The 18633-nt window shown below is 43.6% G+C and overlaps 1 protein-coding gene across 2 annotated transcripts in view; it reads right to left on the reverse strand.

The window, feature by feature from the left end:
* LOC128749466 (metabotropic glutamate receptor 7) overlaps positions 1–18633 on the reverse strand; it is a 95268-nt gene that overhangs the window by 13668 nt on the left and 62967 nt on the right. For both annotated transcript variants that reach the window (XM_053849103.1, XM_053849104.1), the window contains exons 7-8: positions 10200–10339; positions 5326–6261 (exon numbers count right to left, since the gene is read on the reverse strand). In XM_053849103.1, coding sequence (XP_053705078.1) covers positions 5326–6261; positions 10200–10339 — 1076 coding nt within the window. The remainder of the gene's footprint in view (positions 1–5325; positions 6262–10199; positions 10340–18633) is intronic.

The raw sequence follows: 18633 nt of genomic DNA on the forward strand, positions 1-18633 counted from the left end.
TCATGTGTGTCCCAACCAGCTATACAGTGAAGGGCTATTCAGTTAAATATAATGTAATGAATGTCATTCAAAAGGTTACATATTCCATCTAAATCTTTGCCTCTTGAACTGCTGCAGTGCATCAGGGTGGTGGGTGGTGGTCTTCTGCTTCTTCCGGCTCCTGGGTCTCAAACGAACGACAATATTCCGGAGGCCAAAATTGAAACCCCAGATGCTTAGATCTATTTCAGGGGTCCCGAACGCAACTGACCAGGGGGCCACTCGAGGCAAAGTCTTGGTGAGGCTGGTCTGCACACCATTTTGACAATTTACAGAGAGGTACTTATTTGTCCATCTTAGAATCGCATGTAGAAGAATAGGACGCTGAATTGAAAGAGACCTGAGACCTGAAACCTGAAACCACTCGATAAATATAATAAAATGAATATAATTTGACGTCCTTTAGTTCAGGGATTAAGTTCACGGTTTCAATCGGGATGACTGACCATTTCATTTTGGACATAATAATAATAATTGGACAACCAGTGGCGGGTTGCCAAACTGCATCCTGTGAGCCACAAAAGTTTGAGACCCGTGATCTATTTACGAGAGAAAAAAAAACAGAGTTGGAAGATATGTCAGTGGCACAAGTTCCATGCCTGACAGTCACTGAAAGTGCAACTTTTTGAACTCAATATGAATATGTGTGTGTGACTGACCGAACTGCACACTGTTTTTGAAAATGGTGATGTCATGCACGAAAGGCCTACTGTGGTCTGTATTTGGTGCATCACTACGCCACCAATAGGCTCCACACTACATCTCTTTCAGTGGCTTCACGTGGACAGAGATTTTCAACTTGATGTGAAACAGCAGGGAAGAGGATCGGGTGAATGAAGATGAAGCACGTTTGATTTGTCTTTTCCACTCTCACAGCAAGAAGACGACGACCAATCCAGCAGATTGGTGACGGTAAACATATCACAACACCCAGCAGCTTCGAGGTGAACAAGATTTATGGTGTTGATTTTCTCTCCTCTTCCGAGAGGTTGGGGGCTCCACATCAGCCAATGAGCACAGTTATTAAAAACAAAAAAAAACTTTCTCACTCTCGGACGCCACCCCAAACCAATAAATGCAAAACTGAATTTGGGATTTAAAGGGTCGCATTCCTCGGAGAGGACTAGCTCAGAAGGATGCAGGTGCCATTTCTCTGCTGCGGTGTCCTGTTGTCCTTGAGCAAGTCTCCAAAGCCCAAATTGCTCCTGGCAAAGTCATGAGGGAGCCTTGATTAAATTTCGCTATTTGAAGTTTAATAAAGAGTAACCTTTTGTTTTGAGCCCAAAACAAAGTCGGCTTCCCTCTTTCCAGGCTGTGAAGAATTCTTAAATTGAATGTGGCTATTACTGCGATTAAACATGAATCAAACAGCGTTTATGTCCCAGTAAAAGTGATGCTTGTCTTGCGCTTGGCAGAACAATGACAGCCAGGTTAGGATCATTGGAAATGTAGATTAAAAATTGTCGGGAGATGAAAGGGTGAAAAGAAGAGTGCGGTGTAAAATCTGTGATCAAACACGACTCGGCACCGTTTCCGGGATGGCAACAGATTTGTGATTATCAAAGGCATGTCAGCAGGTACAATTTGAGTTGACCTATTTAGTGAGAATCTGCCTGGCGGCGGAGACAAAAATCCAAAAGGGAGTTTGATCAAGTTCACATTTTTATGTAAGTGAATTGAGACGTGTAGCCCTCAAATAACCCGAAATGACCGGAGAACCAGAGTCATGGCTGGTGACATGAAACAACAATTTCATAAGAAACGGATCCGAACGAGACCCCTGGCGGTACTTAAAGTCCTTCTCCACTCCAAAATGCATTTCTTCTTCCTGAACACACAGACACCACAAGGCTTTTTACACCTCCATCTGCTAAAAAGTGAAAGTTTCCTCAGCGCCCACATTAAATGGCAGCGTAATGTGTTGACCTAAAAGCACGGGTGGAGGAATGGCAATTAGACCGGAGGCCAACACAGTTCAGCTTCCAGTTCATGACTGAAACTTTAACTTTTAAGTGTTTGGAAAATAAAAACGGATTCCAGTGTGGCGCACGTTTATACGACTGCTTGACTTTCACTTGCATGCAAAATCATGAGTAATGAAAATGTATTGTCAAGGCTAAACTAGCCTGCTGAGCAAGTGAGGGAACTTTTTAGTGACAGTCAGGTGTGTGAAATACAAATATAAAAAGGTAGATGTATTAAATATATAAATCAAGTCATTCAAGCTCTTTGTGCTAAGCAATGCTAATCCATCAGCAGCTTGTTTAACCTTTCCTTTGCACTGCCCACTATATTACATTGAAAAAAAATGAAAAGTTACAAGGACAAATCCACTTTCCAGTGAGCTCAACTGCAGCCCATTCAAGAGCATTTCAAGTTGTGAATGAATAAAACAAGTGGCATACCATGCACGGTTGAAAATATAACGCAATATATATTTTTTATGTCACAGCGCCCAAAAGTCCGTGAAACCAGACAGTCATCAAAAGCGTATCATCTCCTTGAGGGACGTTCAAAATCCATTATCATCATAAAATCGACCACTCTCCTGTCCTTTTTCACTCGGTAAGCCTTTTGTCAGCCCCGTGTTCAAGGTTTGACGCATAAAAACAAATGATCGTTGTGCTATTTCCAAAAAAACGTTATGTCCCTGTAATAAGTGTCAAGTCCAGGTGCGTATGTTTTGCAGAGCGATTTCAAGCTGCTATTTGCATTTGTTACCGGCTGGAAGCTGGCAAGCTTTTACCCAGTACACCAAGTTAATGATACTTGGCAGCGCCCTCTGTCTTTGAGAAGCTCATGTGGGCACACGCAGCGCTGTACAAGATCCTAAGTGGTTTGTAGACCTTTTATTTTTTGGTATGAAAAACACTTTTTACAAGTACTTTGGTGGAGGTTTTATAAATTGGACTGAGATTGTGCTGTTCAACCAGAGGCAGGAGAAGCAATTTATCCACCTTCGTGTTTCTTCGACGCTCATGATGGGGCTTTACAGAAACATTATGATGACTATTTGTGCGCTGCCGTGTTGACCCACATCACAGGTGACGGCTGCTGAATTCAGAGGCTGTGCATGATTATTAACTTGAGGGTGAAACAGTCAAATGGTGCAGGTGCACAGGAAGCAGGGCGATGTTTGAGATCTCTGCCAAGAAGCGGATTTCACCCCAAAAATATTGCCCTACTTTTACTTTAGCTAGGTAATCATTTGAAATTATAATGGATAGTCAAATTCAAACAAGCGCCGAGCATTCCAGGACAACTTCTTTTCGATTAGCTTAATGGGAGCTTGGTGCAGGGAAGACTAATGTTTATCTTCGACTTCTTATCCTGTTACCTTGAGTCAGATTTTGAGCGTCGCCATGTGCTTCAGAGAAAAACAAAAATGGAGTGCAGCGTGCTGCTGGGGGTAAGACATGAGGTGACAGTCCTTGCACTTGGTGTATATAGTACCTGACTAGCTTGACATGCCATCACAAGTGACGTAGCAACGAGCGTCCTCATACCAATACAAACCATCATTTTTGGATGTCAGGAAATGCCTCAGGAGGGGAAACATTTGATTCAGTAGAAGCACTTTTGTGGATGAAAAAGCCGACATGAAATCGATCGATCGTTGACGTCTTAGATCCAAGACTGTCTTACAACAATTGAATGCTAATGCTAAACAAAATAGCCTTCCAATTATTTCCTAGTTTGTACTGCTGGTGTTCAATGGACCTTCACGTCCCATGAACCTTCTGAAATAGATGTGCTTTAGCAACAGCTTCATGTATTGCAGAGCACTGTGGGCTACTATTGACCCGCTAATATTACTTTGAAGTCATATTGCAGGAGCTATACTGCATTTAACTGCCCGATATCAGAAGATAGCTGGCCTTGGAATCCATTTTCACTGCTTCGCTATTCACCAAATGTTTGTCAGCCAATAGAAAAGGACTGTATTGAGACACCACTCGAGCTTTCAGTTACACACCCGTACAGCCTTCAATCTGTCCGGCTTGGCTCGTGATAAATGTAAAAATGATGCCGATTTTAAATCAGCTATCTGGGCAAAGTGCAACCTCTCTTTGCATCTCCTTTCTCCTGCAGCATCAGCTGAATTTTTTTTATTTGCGGACAATTTATGAAGAATTCATGAAGAGGTCTTAAAAGCCAAGAACTACAAAAGAAACAGATGCTGGGAGGAATGTGTGTTCAAACTGATAATTCCAGAAAGCTGAAATATACATAAGAGCGCACGTCAAATTAACTACAGTGCAGAGTCGGTGAGAAATGTTTTCAGGACATGCAAAAGCACTTCTCACTGGCAGCAGCCGGGAAGAGAGGCAGCCAGAGAGGCCATTACAGCGGCATGCCGTCGTGTGAAGTGGAGGGTACTGAGAGACAGAGGCCGCTGTGATGAAAGAGTTAACTGCATAAGGGAAAAGATAAACACATTACTGCCTCGGTAGTCGCTGCGAGTAACATAATGAACTCCTAATCGCTGCTGAGGGTGTAATTCATCTATGAAATCAGCAGCAAATTGAGATGAGGAAAATCAGTTTCTGATCCATCTCATGCAGCAGCTTAGCGGGGAAGATATTGAGCGGCGCACATCTCAAAAGGTTACGAGTAACACTTTCCTGTCAGCATCGATATTCTGTCAGCGGAAAACTTCCCCTTTGCTCTGTCTTGTAGGCACGCGCCTTCAAACGACACACAGGGCTCATGCGTGTCCGGCGGACAAACGCATCTGTATTCCAGCCACCGCCGCCCAGATAAGCAGTGACTAGCCGAGAAGGTCAGAGTGTCAGATTCTCAATCAACTCCAGTGGCACCACATGGCAAATGCTTTGTTGAGCATTCCCCCTTTTTCCGCTTCACCCACCTCCATCTCCACCTCCTCATCCTGCAAGTCTCCGTCCACACAATAAGGAATAATACGCCGGAGCTCCAGCATGAGCAGCGAGATAAAGGCATCTTGAGCTTGTGGCGTCTTCATCCATAGCAATCCTCAGGCGGTTCACAATTCCGGCGCTTAACACCAACCTTTCCCCTGCCTTACGTATGTTTATTTCTGTCAGTGGTAGTCCCCGCGTGGGCTCCACTGCACATCGCATATGCATTGGAAATCAAAGGAAAAATGAGTTATATAAGTGAGCACCCTGTCCTGTTTTCGTTTTGTATCAGCAGGAATAATGAGAGCATGTGTTCAGACCTGATAAAAATAGGCAGACGAACTGAAAGGACATCTGTAGAAGGCAACAACAAAGAGGAGGGAGGGGACAGAGAGAATTCACTCACCTTTTCTGCAGACTGGGCAGTGCCAAAGAAAATTGGAATGAAGGCCAGCCACACGATGCAGGTGGTGTACATGGTAAACCCAATTGGCTTCGCTTCATTGAAGTCTTCGGGTACATCCCTGGTCTTGATGGCGTAGATGGTGCAGGTAACCATCAACAGGATACTATAGCCCAGTGAACAGATGATCTGGAGGTCAGTGATGTCACACTTAAGAACTCCCCGGGCCAACATGGGGTTGATGGTCTTCTGCTCGTCGTAGTCGATGATAGTATTGGGCGGGTCCACGGCGAACCAGACCAGCACGCCCAGCAGCTGCACACATATCAGACTGGAAGTGATCGCGATCTGGGAGGTCGGGCTGATAAAGCGCGGGGCGGTGACTGTCTGCTTGCCTTGCTCAAAGATCCGATAGATGCGATTGGTTTTGGTGAGCAGCGCGGCATAGCTTATGCACATGCCCAGACCCAGGAAGATCCTCCTGAAGGCACATACCGCGATGTCCGGTTTGGCGATCATGAGGAATGTGATGATGTAGCATAGGAAAATGCCAGTTAGCAGCACGTAGCTGAGCTCGCGGCCGGACGCTCGGACAATAGGCGTGTCATTGTATCGCACAAACGTGGCCATGACAAAGATGGTGGCAATGATGCCGAGCATGGCCAGGAAAACTGGCATGACCGCCCATGGAGAGTGCCACTCCAACTTGACAATCGGGATGGGCTGGCAGGCAGTTCTGTTGGGGTTGGGCCTCATGTTATAAGCGCACAGCCTGCAGGACGTCTCGTCATTCTGATACTGATATCCATCGCAGAGTTCACAGTGCCAGCAGCATGGCATGCCCTTCACCTTCTTCTTCCTCTCGCCGGTCTTGCAGGGAAGGCTGCACACTGAGATAGGAACCTCCAGCTCCCCGTCTGGCCACTGAAGCTCCTCCAGCTGCGAGAGTGATGACACACAGACATCACAGGAGGGTTAGCGACAGAGTGATAAGAAGTACCGTGAGAGATAAGAAACCCCGGGGTAAGAAACCCATTCATGACAGATGTAAAATCCACTCTGTGTAACAGGTCTGACATTACTCCGAGGACACCGCAGCAACACCGTGATATTTCCCAAAGAAAAAAACATTTTCAAAGCACTCAAACATCTGCGAAAGGTCAGAGTTAACGGGAATCCCCATTTACCAAGCAAGGATCAACATCTGCTTCTTTAATTTCTCAAAGGAATCTCTCTTTTGTTTCAACTTGAGAGGAATTTAGATCGCCATGGCAACAGTGCCTACCACTGAACTGAGGGAAGATCCAGCAAGTTATAAAAGATGCGGTGGACACGAATACAGATGGGGAAGTTAGAATTTCCACAGCAGAAATATATCTATTTCAAACTTCAGCAGATTGTAAGCAACGACTCTGTACAGCTAATCCATGAAGGCGGTAACATTCTTAACTAGAGACCACAGTCGTCGAGGAAAAGGAGAGGAACACTGTGAAAAAAGTGGGTGTGAGGAGGCATCCGAAACATGCATACGTTCGTTGAAGGTTTGCTCAATCATATATTGATTTGCTGTCTCTCTGAAGCGTAGCTGCCAGGTGTTTCTTTCACAACACAGGGACGGCCAGAATTGGGGATGAAAGACAGTCAAATTCACCACATACTTTTGAACTTTGGAAAGCAACCTGAGTTTAAATCAGATAATGAATTGAATCGACAAGGAACTGTGGAAGCCTGAGATGTATTTTCAAAAGCATGAGCGGCCCATTGGGCTCAGAACTCTGGAGGCTTCAGACGCTCCTTTGTTCCAACTATGAGTCTCATCAATGGAAAAGCTCTCGGTTCTCTTCTTAATGTCTAAAAGTACACGACGCTTCAGCTTGTTAGCCGGCGCATGACCCGGCAGTGTATATTTTAGCTGAACAAAATCCAACCTTTTCCAATAAGTGACAGGGTTAAACTGGGTTACAGTGAGTGCTCGGAGAAACCAAGAAAAAAAAAAGCCACCGATAAACGATCTCAGGAGAAAGCGGCTGAGCTTTGAAGACTTTACCCACTTAGCTCCTGCCACAAAGAAGCACGGTCAGCTGCTAAGAAGCTGCCCTGTCTGCACAGGTATTGCCTTTTCTGCTCCTGTGACTTCCCATTATGATAGTGAATTAGAAGGTGAATAGAACACCATTTACAAGGTAATGTGAATCGCTGTGTTCCTTTTTTAAACGGACTGTTTTACCAGCCAGTCTCAGCTCAAGCTGGTGATCAGAGACAGTTCCCGCTGTCTCATGTCACTCCTCCACCACGTAAAATATAATTGCCGTTGCTGCTGCTATCTTACAGTAAACCAGTTTATTTTGTGGTATATGTTACAGGAATGTGTGGAAGTGGTATTGATCTGCTTTTATGAGATAATCTAATTCTGGGAAATGTCAAATAATTGAATTATTAGAATGCCTTTTCACCTCCACGTTTGTGGTTGTGGATGGGATTGAAACCATCACAAGGCACGCTGTCCTTCAGTGAGAGCCGCCTCCCCCCTCTCCTGTTCTTATTGTGGTGCTTGCGCTGCACATATCTCCATCTGAATGACTGCAGCAGGTACGAAAGCCTCATGTCCAGCAGGGACTCTGGTTAAGGACACAGATAGCACGAAAGTGGCAGCTGCCGAGTACCTTTGCTGCGAGCACACTCTCCTCCTAAAAAAATCGAGGCACACGCACCATGTTGTGTGCACCTGTATGACAAATGTGTTGCTTCTGTGGCGTCTGGTAGATTATGAGCTGCCATTTATCTGAGGGCATGAAGGTGCCATTTGTTATTTGGACAATGAATGGTACTCTCTGGAAAACCTCCCGATTACACAGTGTGGAAACAGTAATGAGCCCAACAGCTCTGTTGCTATGGGAACCAGTAGATTTTTGACATGTTGGACGCGTGCGGCTGCTGTAGTTTGAAACTTTATATCCCTGTGGATTGAAATTATTACCAGCAGATGCACAAAAACAGGTCCTTGATCAGTGATAAAGCGCAGCTATGCAGATACAGCTCATTATCATACGTGCGTATTCAAGAAGAAGTCAATGTTTTAAGTTGTAATTACATAAAAGCAGCTTCGAATATCCACCTGAGCAATGAAATGCACTTGTTTGAGCTTAATTTGTGTGACCCAGAGAGCCATTATGTAAATCCCACCTCATGTTAGCGATGGATTCATATAAAAAAAAAGAAAACATTCCACCATACGAGTCGTTTCAAGCGCCCAGAAATGAAATGAAAGTTCAGTTTTTTTATGCGGCACATGAATCACCGGGGTCCATCTCTGCGCACTGACAGCCACATCTATTACAGCCAGGACAAATCGTCACCTGGACCAATTTAAGAGCGCTTTAAAGCCATTTGATTCCCAGGGCGAGTGGTGATTATTAATTCAAAGTTTCATCAAGAGTAGTCGCAGCGGCGAGGAAACCAACTGTGGAGTAACATGGGGGATGCGCGAGTGTCACTTTTTAGCATCATCAACATCATAAGCAGCTCCCTCCTGCCAAACTGCTGAGTCGATACGGACTGACATTTAGGATGAAACCGTGTTCTTAGACTTCCTCCCACTCTCAATCAGCCCGTCTAAGCCGCGCGGCAGCGGGAGTTCTCCAACGCAATAAACAAAAGCTGAAATAAATGCGGCAGCGGAAAACAATTAAGTTGATTTACTTCTTGTTATTCGCCTCCTTTTATTGCAGAACCTTAGGATCAAGTCGCACTCCAAAACTGTTTTTGAGCGCTCCTGAGAAAAACAATCCGAATATACATTTAACTTTGTTATTATTACCATTTTTTGCTGTTTTATTTGTTAAATGAGTGATTCTGAAGGAAAATAATGCATAGCCTCAAACATGTTCTGAAGTCAGCAGGATTTCTGTCCAGTATTGTTTGCCATTCAGATCAGACCCAGGGATGAGCCATTTTGTTTATTGATACAGAACTGCCATGTTTAAACTTCTGCACTTCACATGCACTAAAAAGTCAGTCAATTTTGGCCTCACATATTTCACAGCTCAATATGAAGCGACACGCCACATATGTTCACAAGACAAGGACATCATTTTTAACAGTACTCTAATTCTTTGTGTTTTTCTACTTCTTAGTGAACCAGCACTGCAGCATTTGAATCATTTCGAGTGAAATGGAATCAGATGGTTTTAGAGACAGTTTTCTCTAAATGGATGAGCAAAAGGAGTCTAGGATTATGGTGCAGAGCTAGCTCTCAGGTGGGAGTCTCTGTTGAGTCCAGTGTGGCTACACACAGGAGCACAACACAGCTGGCACCCTTGTAACCTGGCAACATCGCAGGACTCTTAATGTGTAAAAGCTTTCACAAACTGCCCTTCTGCCGAGCACTTCCAACACACGCTGCTCTGGGCTGTGTGTTGGCTTGTAGCTAGCTGGATATCCTACCAAAGAATCGCACCTGCAGGGGATACACAAAGAATGAAAATAAAAAGGTTTTAGCTTGAGGATGGATGTTTTTTATTTCGTTTTTTCGCAGCCAAACATTTATATGTCTTCGAAAAAATGGGAATTTTATCTGCTGAGAAAAAAGGACGGCTTCTCCTTCAAGCCAAACGGCAGACGCTGCACCTTTTTTTTCACACATAAAATACTCAATTAGACGTCTTCACCTCCGCGCCCTCTCTATTTGAGATGCAAATAATGTGTAGCGCCTTGTCACAAAAGACAGTTCAATTTCCGGAACACAAAGTGACTTGCGCAATGAAATCCTTAACATTGCCGAGGCCATGACATCCCATTTAGTCGGAGTGTTTAAAAGACAAGAATGATTTAATTGTCTGCTGCATGTGTTCGTCGTGACAGCGAGTAAATGGTCGTACCCGCAGCTGGAGTGACTCCACCCACTGTCCCACTGGTCTGTACTCCGGGGTGGACGAGTTGGTCATCTGGAACTGGAAGAGGTCATAGCGTCCTGGAGCATCACCATTCTTGTTGAACACAATAGAGGTGGCAGCGCTGCCTGTGTGGAGGAGCAGAGAGGAGACAGTCAGACATGACAAAGCCTTCCCTCTTCGGGACCTGGGCACGGTGCTGCCCGGGGGCCGTGTGCCACTCTTTGTCAGCCACTCTCTGAGCAAAACGGAGTAAATCCATTCCATTCACACATTTTTTTAAAACTGAAATCACAATGATTTGATGCAATGTTCCTTAAAAAATACCTCTTAAAAGCTGATGATCTGTCATGTAATCTTTGTGTATAACTGTTTCAATTCTCGCAAGGTTTCATGGGTAAAATAACAACCCACCTCTGCCCTTATCAGAGAAACAGGCACAAAATCAGATAAAGTATTTCTGAAGAAGCTCAATCTGTGAAATGAAAACAGCCCTCTAGCAACCACAGCAAGCTCTTTTTGAATCCCCAACTGTCACCAGGTGACATGTAACTGTTGGATGAGCTTCAACTGCTGCAGTACATTACGGGTTTTGAAAAAATTTCCTATTCTCTCAGAGGACAGGATAATAATGGATAGTAGCTGAAATCTATTTTCCCCACAGCCTGGCACAAAGCTGAACTGCTGCTTCCAAAATTCCAAACTAGCTTCTTTCATGCAATAAGCCTAGGCCTTGTTGCTTTGGCTGCTGCCCCCACGACCCAGCCCCAGTGAAGCAGGACAGACTATAGTAACCGTGCACCCATTTATAATCTGACTCGATGTGACCGATGGAGTGCTTCACATCATCATAGACATGAAGGAAACCACTTAAAATAAACCAAATGTTTTCAGCCATTCAGAAAACAGTGACAGTCAAACAATACGACAACCTCTGCCACTGCGTATGAACTCTTGACCCCCAGTCTGTTAGTGGCTTGTGGCCGACATGGACCAACACTGTCTGCACCTCGTTGTGAAAACCTCCAAACATCGTGACCTATATCTGGTACCTGATGCTGCACCACCAGGAGAGCGTGACGCTCTCTGACCAATATAACTCCCCCTCACCTGCTTCCTATGCATCATCACGGCAGCAGCGTGGCCACTGGAGGAATGAATTCCCTCATTATAAAGCTGGCGAGTTGACTCCCAATGCCACTCAGAAGCGGTGTCCTATTAAAAATAAACCACCTACGCTTAAAAGCCAAGTATGTCAATCACTCAGCGCACAACAACAGGAGATAGAGGGAGGATAAACAGGTCAGCCAAGGCATCATACAGTCCCCATCTGCTCTTGCTGTGGTGCAGCCTGTCTTCAGCAGAACCCTGAAGATCTCACTAATGAGCTTAGAGAGGGCGACGGCACACACCTGAAGCCTGCCAGCTGAGAAACGGCAGACTTTCTCCAATAAAGGAGTGTAGGCATCTGAAGCCTAGTCAGTCTACTGTGCGAGATGAGACAGTCAACATGAGATCTGACTCTTGCATTCATGTTAAATGGCTTCCAATGGAAAATTTATGGTGTGCTTTTTCAATAAAACACGTTTGATTTGTCGATAAATAAATGGCTGGTAAAAATGAAGAGTGGTGTTGAAAATGAAGAAAAAAAGAGCGATAAAACAGTCACGTTAATGAGCCATAAAGCGGCAAAAATAAAAGGGGATCATCCTCAGTGATTCACCTTTTGTTTCTGGTTATTTTCATATTCACATCTTCTCTGTTCGTATTCCCAGTTTAGCCCTTCAGCTTGATTTTATTTTCAAAGTAAAGTAAAGTAAAAAAATAATAAAAATGTCTAGACTCCTGAACATGTTTTGTCGTTGCCCTGGAGGTTTAATTTCAAACTTTCGATTTCAGTTTAAATTAGTAAGTCAGCATTGTGTTTACATTGTTTCCTGCTACAGCAGGTTACAATTTACGCACAACAATTGGACATGATGGTTCATAACTCAATACACGGCTGCTTGAAGCCGAAATTTAAGAGTAAAAATACAAAACAATGTTCATGTTAACATGAATATAATAATAGGGAACATGTTTTCATATTAAAAATAATGAATTAAAAGAAAGTCATTCTCATGCAATATCACTGTAGGGATTAAAGTATGAAAATGTGTTCAGTCGCCAAGACAATTTACAAAAATGGGACAGGCACACGGTTGACATCTAACACGGGAATGAAGTGTTTTTAATAGACTACTCTATAAAAAGAATGAGAACACACCGGAGCAAGTGTCCAAAATACATTTGGGAACATGTTTTTTTTTTTGTCGGAACAAGCTTGCTGGCTTTTGGGTTGAAGGCCACGGCTCTGTTTTTTGGTTCAGCGCCAGAAGGGAGTGTCACCTTCCTAACATGCTTTTTTTCCCTTCATTTTGCGACCAAGGACATTTGTCTCTGAAGCTGCGATGAAAGTTTGCCGAGTAAAACGAGGAAGGCCACAGTGGCAGAGTGAGGAGACGAGCACAGAGAATGTTTTTTACTTACACCCAATTCACTGAACCCAGCACATTCCACTCCTAAGGTGATCAAAGATGGACTTTACAGTAGCACAGAAATCAACCTTCCACAAGCTCTCATTGCTTTCAAGGCTACTAGGCATATATATATATATATATATATATATATATATATATATATATATCTAACCAGGGGCAGCTCAAAGTGCCGAAGTTGTTGCCACCTGAGCCAAGATCACATCATGTTCTATATAAACCAAGAGTGAAACATTGAGGTGAAGTGCTGCCTGTGGCATCAGAAAATGCCGCAGATATTTGATTGAACACACACCTTGACACACCTTAAGAGTGAGCATGCATTGTTAAACCTGGAGATAACTTAGCGGCTCATAATCTGATAGTTTTGGATACTTGTTTTCTACAACAGTATCCGATTGTTGTGCCACAGCGTGCCATTCTGTGTGAGGAAGAATTTGAAGCGGCGCTTGTAGTAAAGCTCTCAACACAAAAGCCAAAGTTAAACTCGGTGGGTGGCCGTCACCTTCCTGTCTCGTCTGCTTCCACACTCCACTACACACAGCGTAAACACATCCTGACAAGGAATTGACGACTGCGAATCAAATCTGTGACGTGGCTGCTGCTCTTACCCAAAAGGCATGGCAGCCAAAATAAAACCTCACAAAGTCACGAGCGCGCCCCGGCCTTCAAGCAAATAATTACGTGCCATCCATTTCTGTTATGTGATGGCGGACAATAAAGTTTCCTGAGCGAGCGTGCTGTCTATGATGAATGATTTATGCATTTGCATGTGGCTCAGAACTAAGACATGACAAAGGTGCACTGCTGCCGCGCCGTGCCGAGCAGTGTGGGTGGACTGGGGATCCACTGCTGTGTTTCTCTCGCATTATAATTCTCTCCTCTTTTTCACTTCTCAGCTCTGTGACTCTGGCACAGTGGGGAGATCAACAAAGGGAGCTCACATGGCTTCGCTCTCAAATATACATTAGCAGCTGCACACAAACACAAGATAATGCGTGTAGTTTTCCTCTAAACACAATCAGGGGGCAGTGCGATATTCCTAATGGAGCTGCGGCACAACAACCTACTCGCAGCTGTGAGGAGAAAATGGCTACAACGGAAGTGAGCTGGAAGATTTAGATGTTATTTATCGTCCAGGTTAGATTAACCTCCGTTTCCGTGCCGAGGTAGCTGTTTTAACGGCAACAGAAATCCATAAAAGTCGAAGGAATCCCTGATGGTTTGCGGAGATTGGACTCTAAATTTTCAATCCAATGCACGTATCTTCACTAAGTTAAGGTCTCCTCGCCATTTTTGCCGCTTCGAGGCCCTTCCACCGACTCAGAGTTCCTCCTTAAAATGTGAGGGAATCTCACCCGTGAGATCCATGCACTGCTGCCATAGCGACAGTGTAGGAGGCAGACAGGCTTTTAGCCTTTAGCTCACTGATAGAAGTTTGTTTTCACACATTTCTCTGTAAACACATCTCAAAGAGGTAATTTGTCTTCTTGTATTTCACTAGAATGCAGTGCTGGAAATAAATCCAGCATAAAGAGGCTCAAATTCAGGGAATCTGATCAAGCACTGTACAAGTAGCCAATTTCTTGGATAACTTATTCTTGGCTGGGCCATAAATCTCCACGGTTGTCACAAAATGAATAAAAACACATCAATAAGCCATACTCCAGCACCTGGTGACATGCTACTTCATCATCATGAAAATGGCAAATGAAGTTGGCCGCTGTACACATTCCTGCTGCTGTAAACACTCCCAGACAGGCAAAAAGTTTATTTATCCAAGGAATAAGATAGCGCTCAGCAGATTTTCTACAATGTAGCTCTGGCTTACAGTCACCAGCCATTTGTTCATGCGCGAGGCAAACTGTATACAGTCTATTAAATAAGTTAGGGTCAGGTGAAGTTACTGCTTTTAATTTAACCTTTCCTTTATTCGCTCCTTTAAAGTGTTACTTTTATCAGCGCCAGTGGAAGAATTTCATTTGCCGTATTATTTTGGATCCTGTTTGTGTTGTGTTGTCCTTGAGAGAGGGACTGAGAAAACACGTTCATTAACGTCCCGAGGAAATTCTGCTTTGCTGGAACTCAACGGCCAAAACAGTCGTGCATGCAGTTGATCCAATTTCAACTGAATGAGGAAATACTGTCAAGGTAAAAAACATGCTTTTCTGAGGAATAATTTGACATAGAATATTTTATGTGACGAAAAAAAAAATGGATGGAAGGAAGAGGAGGCCGTGTGTGATGGGTCATCGGCGACCAGAGCTCAAAGATAAGTTTGACCTGAGATGGTCGATAACAAGTGCTGAAGAACACCTTGTCGCATCCCTCCACATCACCATGGAATAACACAAAGCTCATCGGCAGTGACTGAATGACACACACAGATGAGACACACAGCAGTAGTCGGACAGATCACAACCCAGTCTTTCTCCCCTCACTCTGTCCCTGTCAGCCTATCAATGGAAACAACTTCGCCAGGGAAAAAACAACAACAATGTGAATAAAATGGTAAGAACCGCATTTGAAAATGTCTGTCAACCGTCCCACTGGAAGCTTGACAACCTATCTGGCTAGCCAACTTGCACCTCCCACGAAGAACAAGATCAGATATATCCATGCAGCTCCATTGAGGCAGTCCATTTCTTCAAAAGTTCCTCTGTGTCCCAAATAAAGGGCGCATCTCAGAAACTTGACAAGAGGAAGTGAGAACATCAACCTGGCTGGGAGCCAAATTCTCCTCACGCCAGCGTCACTCAGAGCAAGAGGAGGGAAAGTTGTTGACAGTGCGTCTTGGCTGGTGTGGGCTCCAGAATAAAGTTAAGGTCCGGATGACTTTATGGAAATGAGGGATGACATTGGTTGGCAACAATCAGTCCGTGATTCACTTTGGAGAGTTTTAAAGTGCAACGGAATGTACTTGTGTCTCTCATTCCTAGAAACTTGTGATTAAATATTCAGAGTTTGCGCTCACGTCTGAAATAATATCCATCATACTCTTATACTGGTTTTTTTTTTGGTGAGGCTCAATATTTCTCACACTGTGAACTCACTGCTTTTAAACTTGTTGCAAATCAGAGACGTGAAATGCCATCGATCCTCCGATCTCGCCGCGGATGAAGTCTCCTCACGTCCCCAGACCTGAGCTTCGCTTTAACTCATACTGATGTCAGCAAAATGGATGTGTCACTCACTTTCTATTGGCCGGAGCGAAACAAAGCAACTTCGCAACAGCGAGCTGAGAAGCAAACTGGACCAGGTTGTATAAACCTGTGGAACAAAATGGCAATTCCGTCCAAGTTTCGGTTTAAAGGTCACAATTAAAGCCTGGGGATAGACGTTAGGTGAAGGTAATTGGGGTCACATCAGAATCGGGGCTTGGAAATATCAGCCCTGTTGTTGCCGTGACAAAATATGATGTTTGGAAAGAGCAGTGGACTACGACAAGAAAATGAAGAAACTGAAGTTTGCAGGCAAAACATGCCGAAATTATTGGAAAACACAGAAAAGTCCGAGCAGGAGCCAGTCAGGCCTGAATCACACATTGACCAATGTTATGGTTACATGAGCAGAAGATGTCCCACAACAAGCATCTGACAGTGTCTCATATTTGGGATTACTCACCGCATGACTGCTGTTACAACCTACGTCTACTGGCCAGCACATGAAGTGATGCACCAACCAGATTGGAAGGTGGAGGTAGAAGAGAATTGCTGGAAATAATTGGTTGAACTGTTGATGCCAAGTCAACGCTCCCAAGTACTGATCAGTTCTGTCCTTCAGTGAGTATTTGAGATGCAACTTAGTTGCTTTTTGCAGTGATCAGAAACACTGCTCTGCTTAAAAAGATTCACCATCAACATCACCACTGTCCATCGTGGCTGTGGATGGACGGATGATATAGAGCTCAGCGTCGATGGCTCAATGGAGCAGAGAACACTGTTTTCAAACACACTCATTCACAGAAAAAAGGGAACACAGACATCAAATACAGTAACCAATATGGAGCTAAATATAAACTTAAAAAAATAAAATGAATAATATATCTACATGTAGATAATACCAACACTGACAATACGATGCAATGTGATGTGATGCGACATGATACAATATAATATATAGGAAAATATGAAGCACAATATAGTATTAAAAAATCGAAATAACAGTCATATTATACAGTTAAGCAGTGAACACGTGAGCTCTATATTGGGAAAATGGTGAGCAATAGGGTTCTGTGTGAGAATACGATTGAATGGATATGAGTGAATGAATAAATTTGACATTTCACATCACTACATTATATATTACAGGGCATAATAAAAATGGTTTACTATTAACATGATTAAAAAAAGTCTTAAATGCATCTGTATTTATAATTCAGAGTACACAAATGTTCCCATATTAAATCTGCAATTATATATAAAAGGAAAGAAGGAGATGAAAATGAAAAATAAATTATATTTGAATCCTTATGAAATCTTTAAATGCACACATGTTTTCAGTATTTCCTCAGGCAAGTCAGGATTCCTTCAAGTTCTCCAGGTCTAGTGGATGATGGATGGCTCAATGTACAATACCAGTTCTAAACTGCTTAAATAAAGAGTAAACTTTTTGTTTGTGCGGACTTTAACAGACCATTTAAACCCCCATAACCCCTGCAGTAAAGGAAGATTTCTGCACCCAAGGACGACGCTACTAACACAAAGGACGACAGTACATGCTTTAGTGGAGAGCTTTACGAGAGCAGGCAACAACACCCACATAAAAGTAGGACAGCGTGAAGAAAGAAGCGAGGGAAAAACTGTTATTTCTTATTATAAACAGTTCAGTCTTACCGGGAACATTTTGTGAAGTCACAGTGTGCTTAAGAAGAGCTCCAATGATTACGGGCTGACATGCATGCAGCACATTTGGAATGACAAAGGTTCTGTATAAAAGAAAACCCACTCAGCTCTTCTCTCCTGCTCATGATGCCTCGGAGAGTCATCAGCAGACATTATCTGTGAACCTTTTGTTGGCTGCTTTATGAACGGATGCACAACACAACGATGATTTCGCAGTTTCAGATGTGATTAGGTTTTAACTCGTGAGTGCTTTGACAGGGCTGAACTGTTTCTAGACCTCGGGCTCTCGGCTGAAGTCCTTAACCGGAGCCTTTTCGCGCCGAGGTTAGAGCACATTAAATGTTTTCTTGCCCTGAACAACATCATAACACGCGAGCTCAAATCGTAAAGTTGCAGAGCGCGGAGGAGACAACACAAGCAACGCTATCAGGAGAGATCAAAGTTTATCGGACTGGAAGCTTGTTTTAAAAATAATAAGCTTAATTGAATGCGAGATTAAATCAATTCCCAACAAATCTGAATGAGATTTGTATGGATTAAACTGTCGGTTTAAAACCCAGTCACGGAGGGATGAAAGAAAGGTCATCAGAAATGGCGCTGAACTTGAACGCTCAGCCTTAAATGATCTGTTTTAACCACGGTAACAAGTGTATCAGCTCCTCTCTCTTCACACATGACCTTTACCCAGCTGGAAACTATGTCCTCGCCCCGGCGACGCTCCTCAGCAGCTTTTTCATTTGCTCCCCAAAACCACCAGCGTTCAGGCTGATGCAGAGTCTGTTATTTAACATGAATAGAGTGAACACGAGGCTGCCAAGTACACAAGACTCTAATCTTGTTATTGCGCTTTAATCAAATGAAAGTGAGTTTGCAGGACGATCAACACTGCGCAGAGTCTCCATCTATACTACAGAGGGTTTAGGTTACAACACACCTATGGATTCCACATATATTCACTCATTAAAATGACTATTATTGGATTGTTCATGAATGTTGGAGTTTTACTGGTCAGTAGACAAGTATATAAGCCTCGCAATGTAG

This window comes from Synchiropus splendidus, chromosome 18 (genome assembly GCF_027744825.2).
Source record: "Synchiropus splendidus isolate RoL2022-P1 chromosome 18, RoL_Sspl_1.0, whole genome shotgun sequence".
Taxonomy (NCBI): Eukaryota; Metazoa; Chordata; class Actinopteri; order Syngnathiformes; family Callionymidae; genus Synchiropus; species Synchiropus splendidus.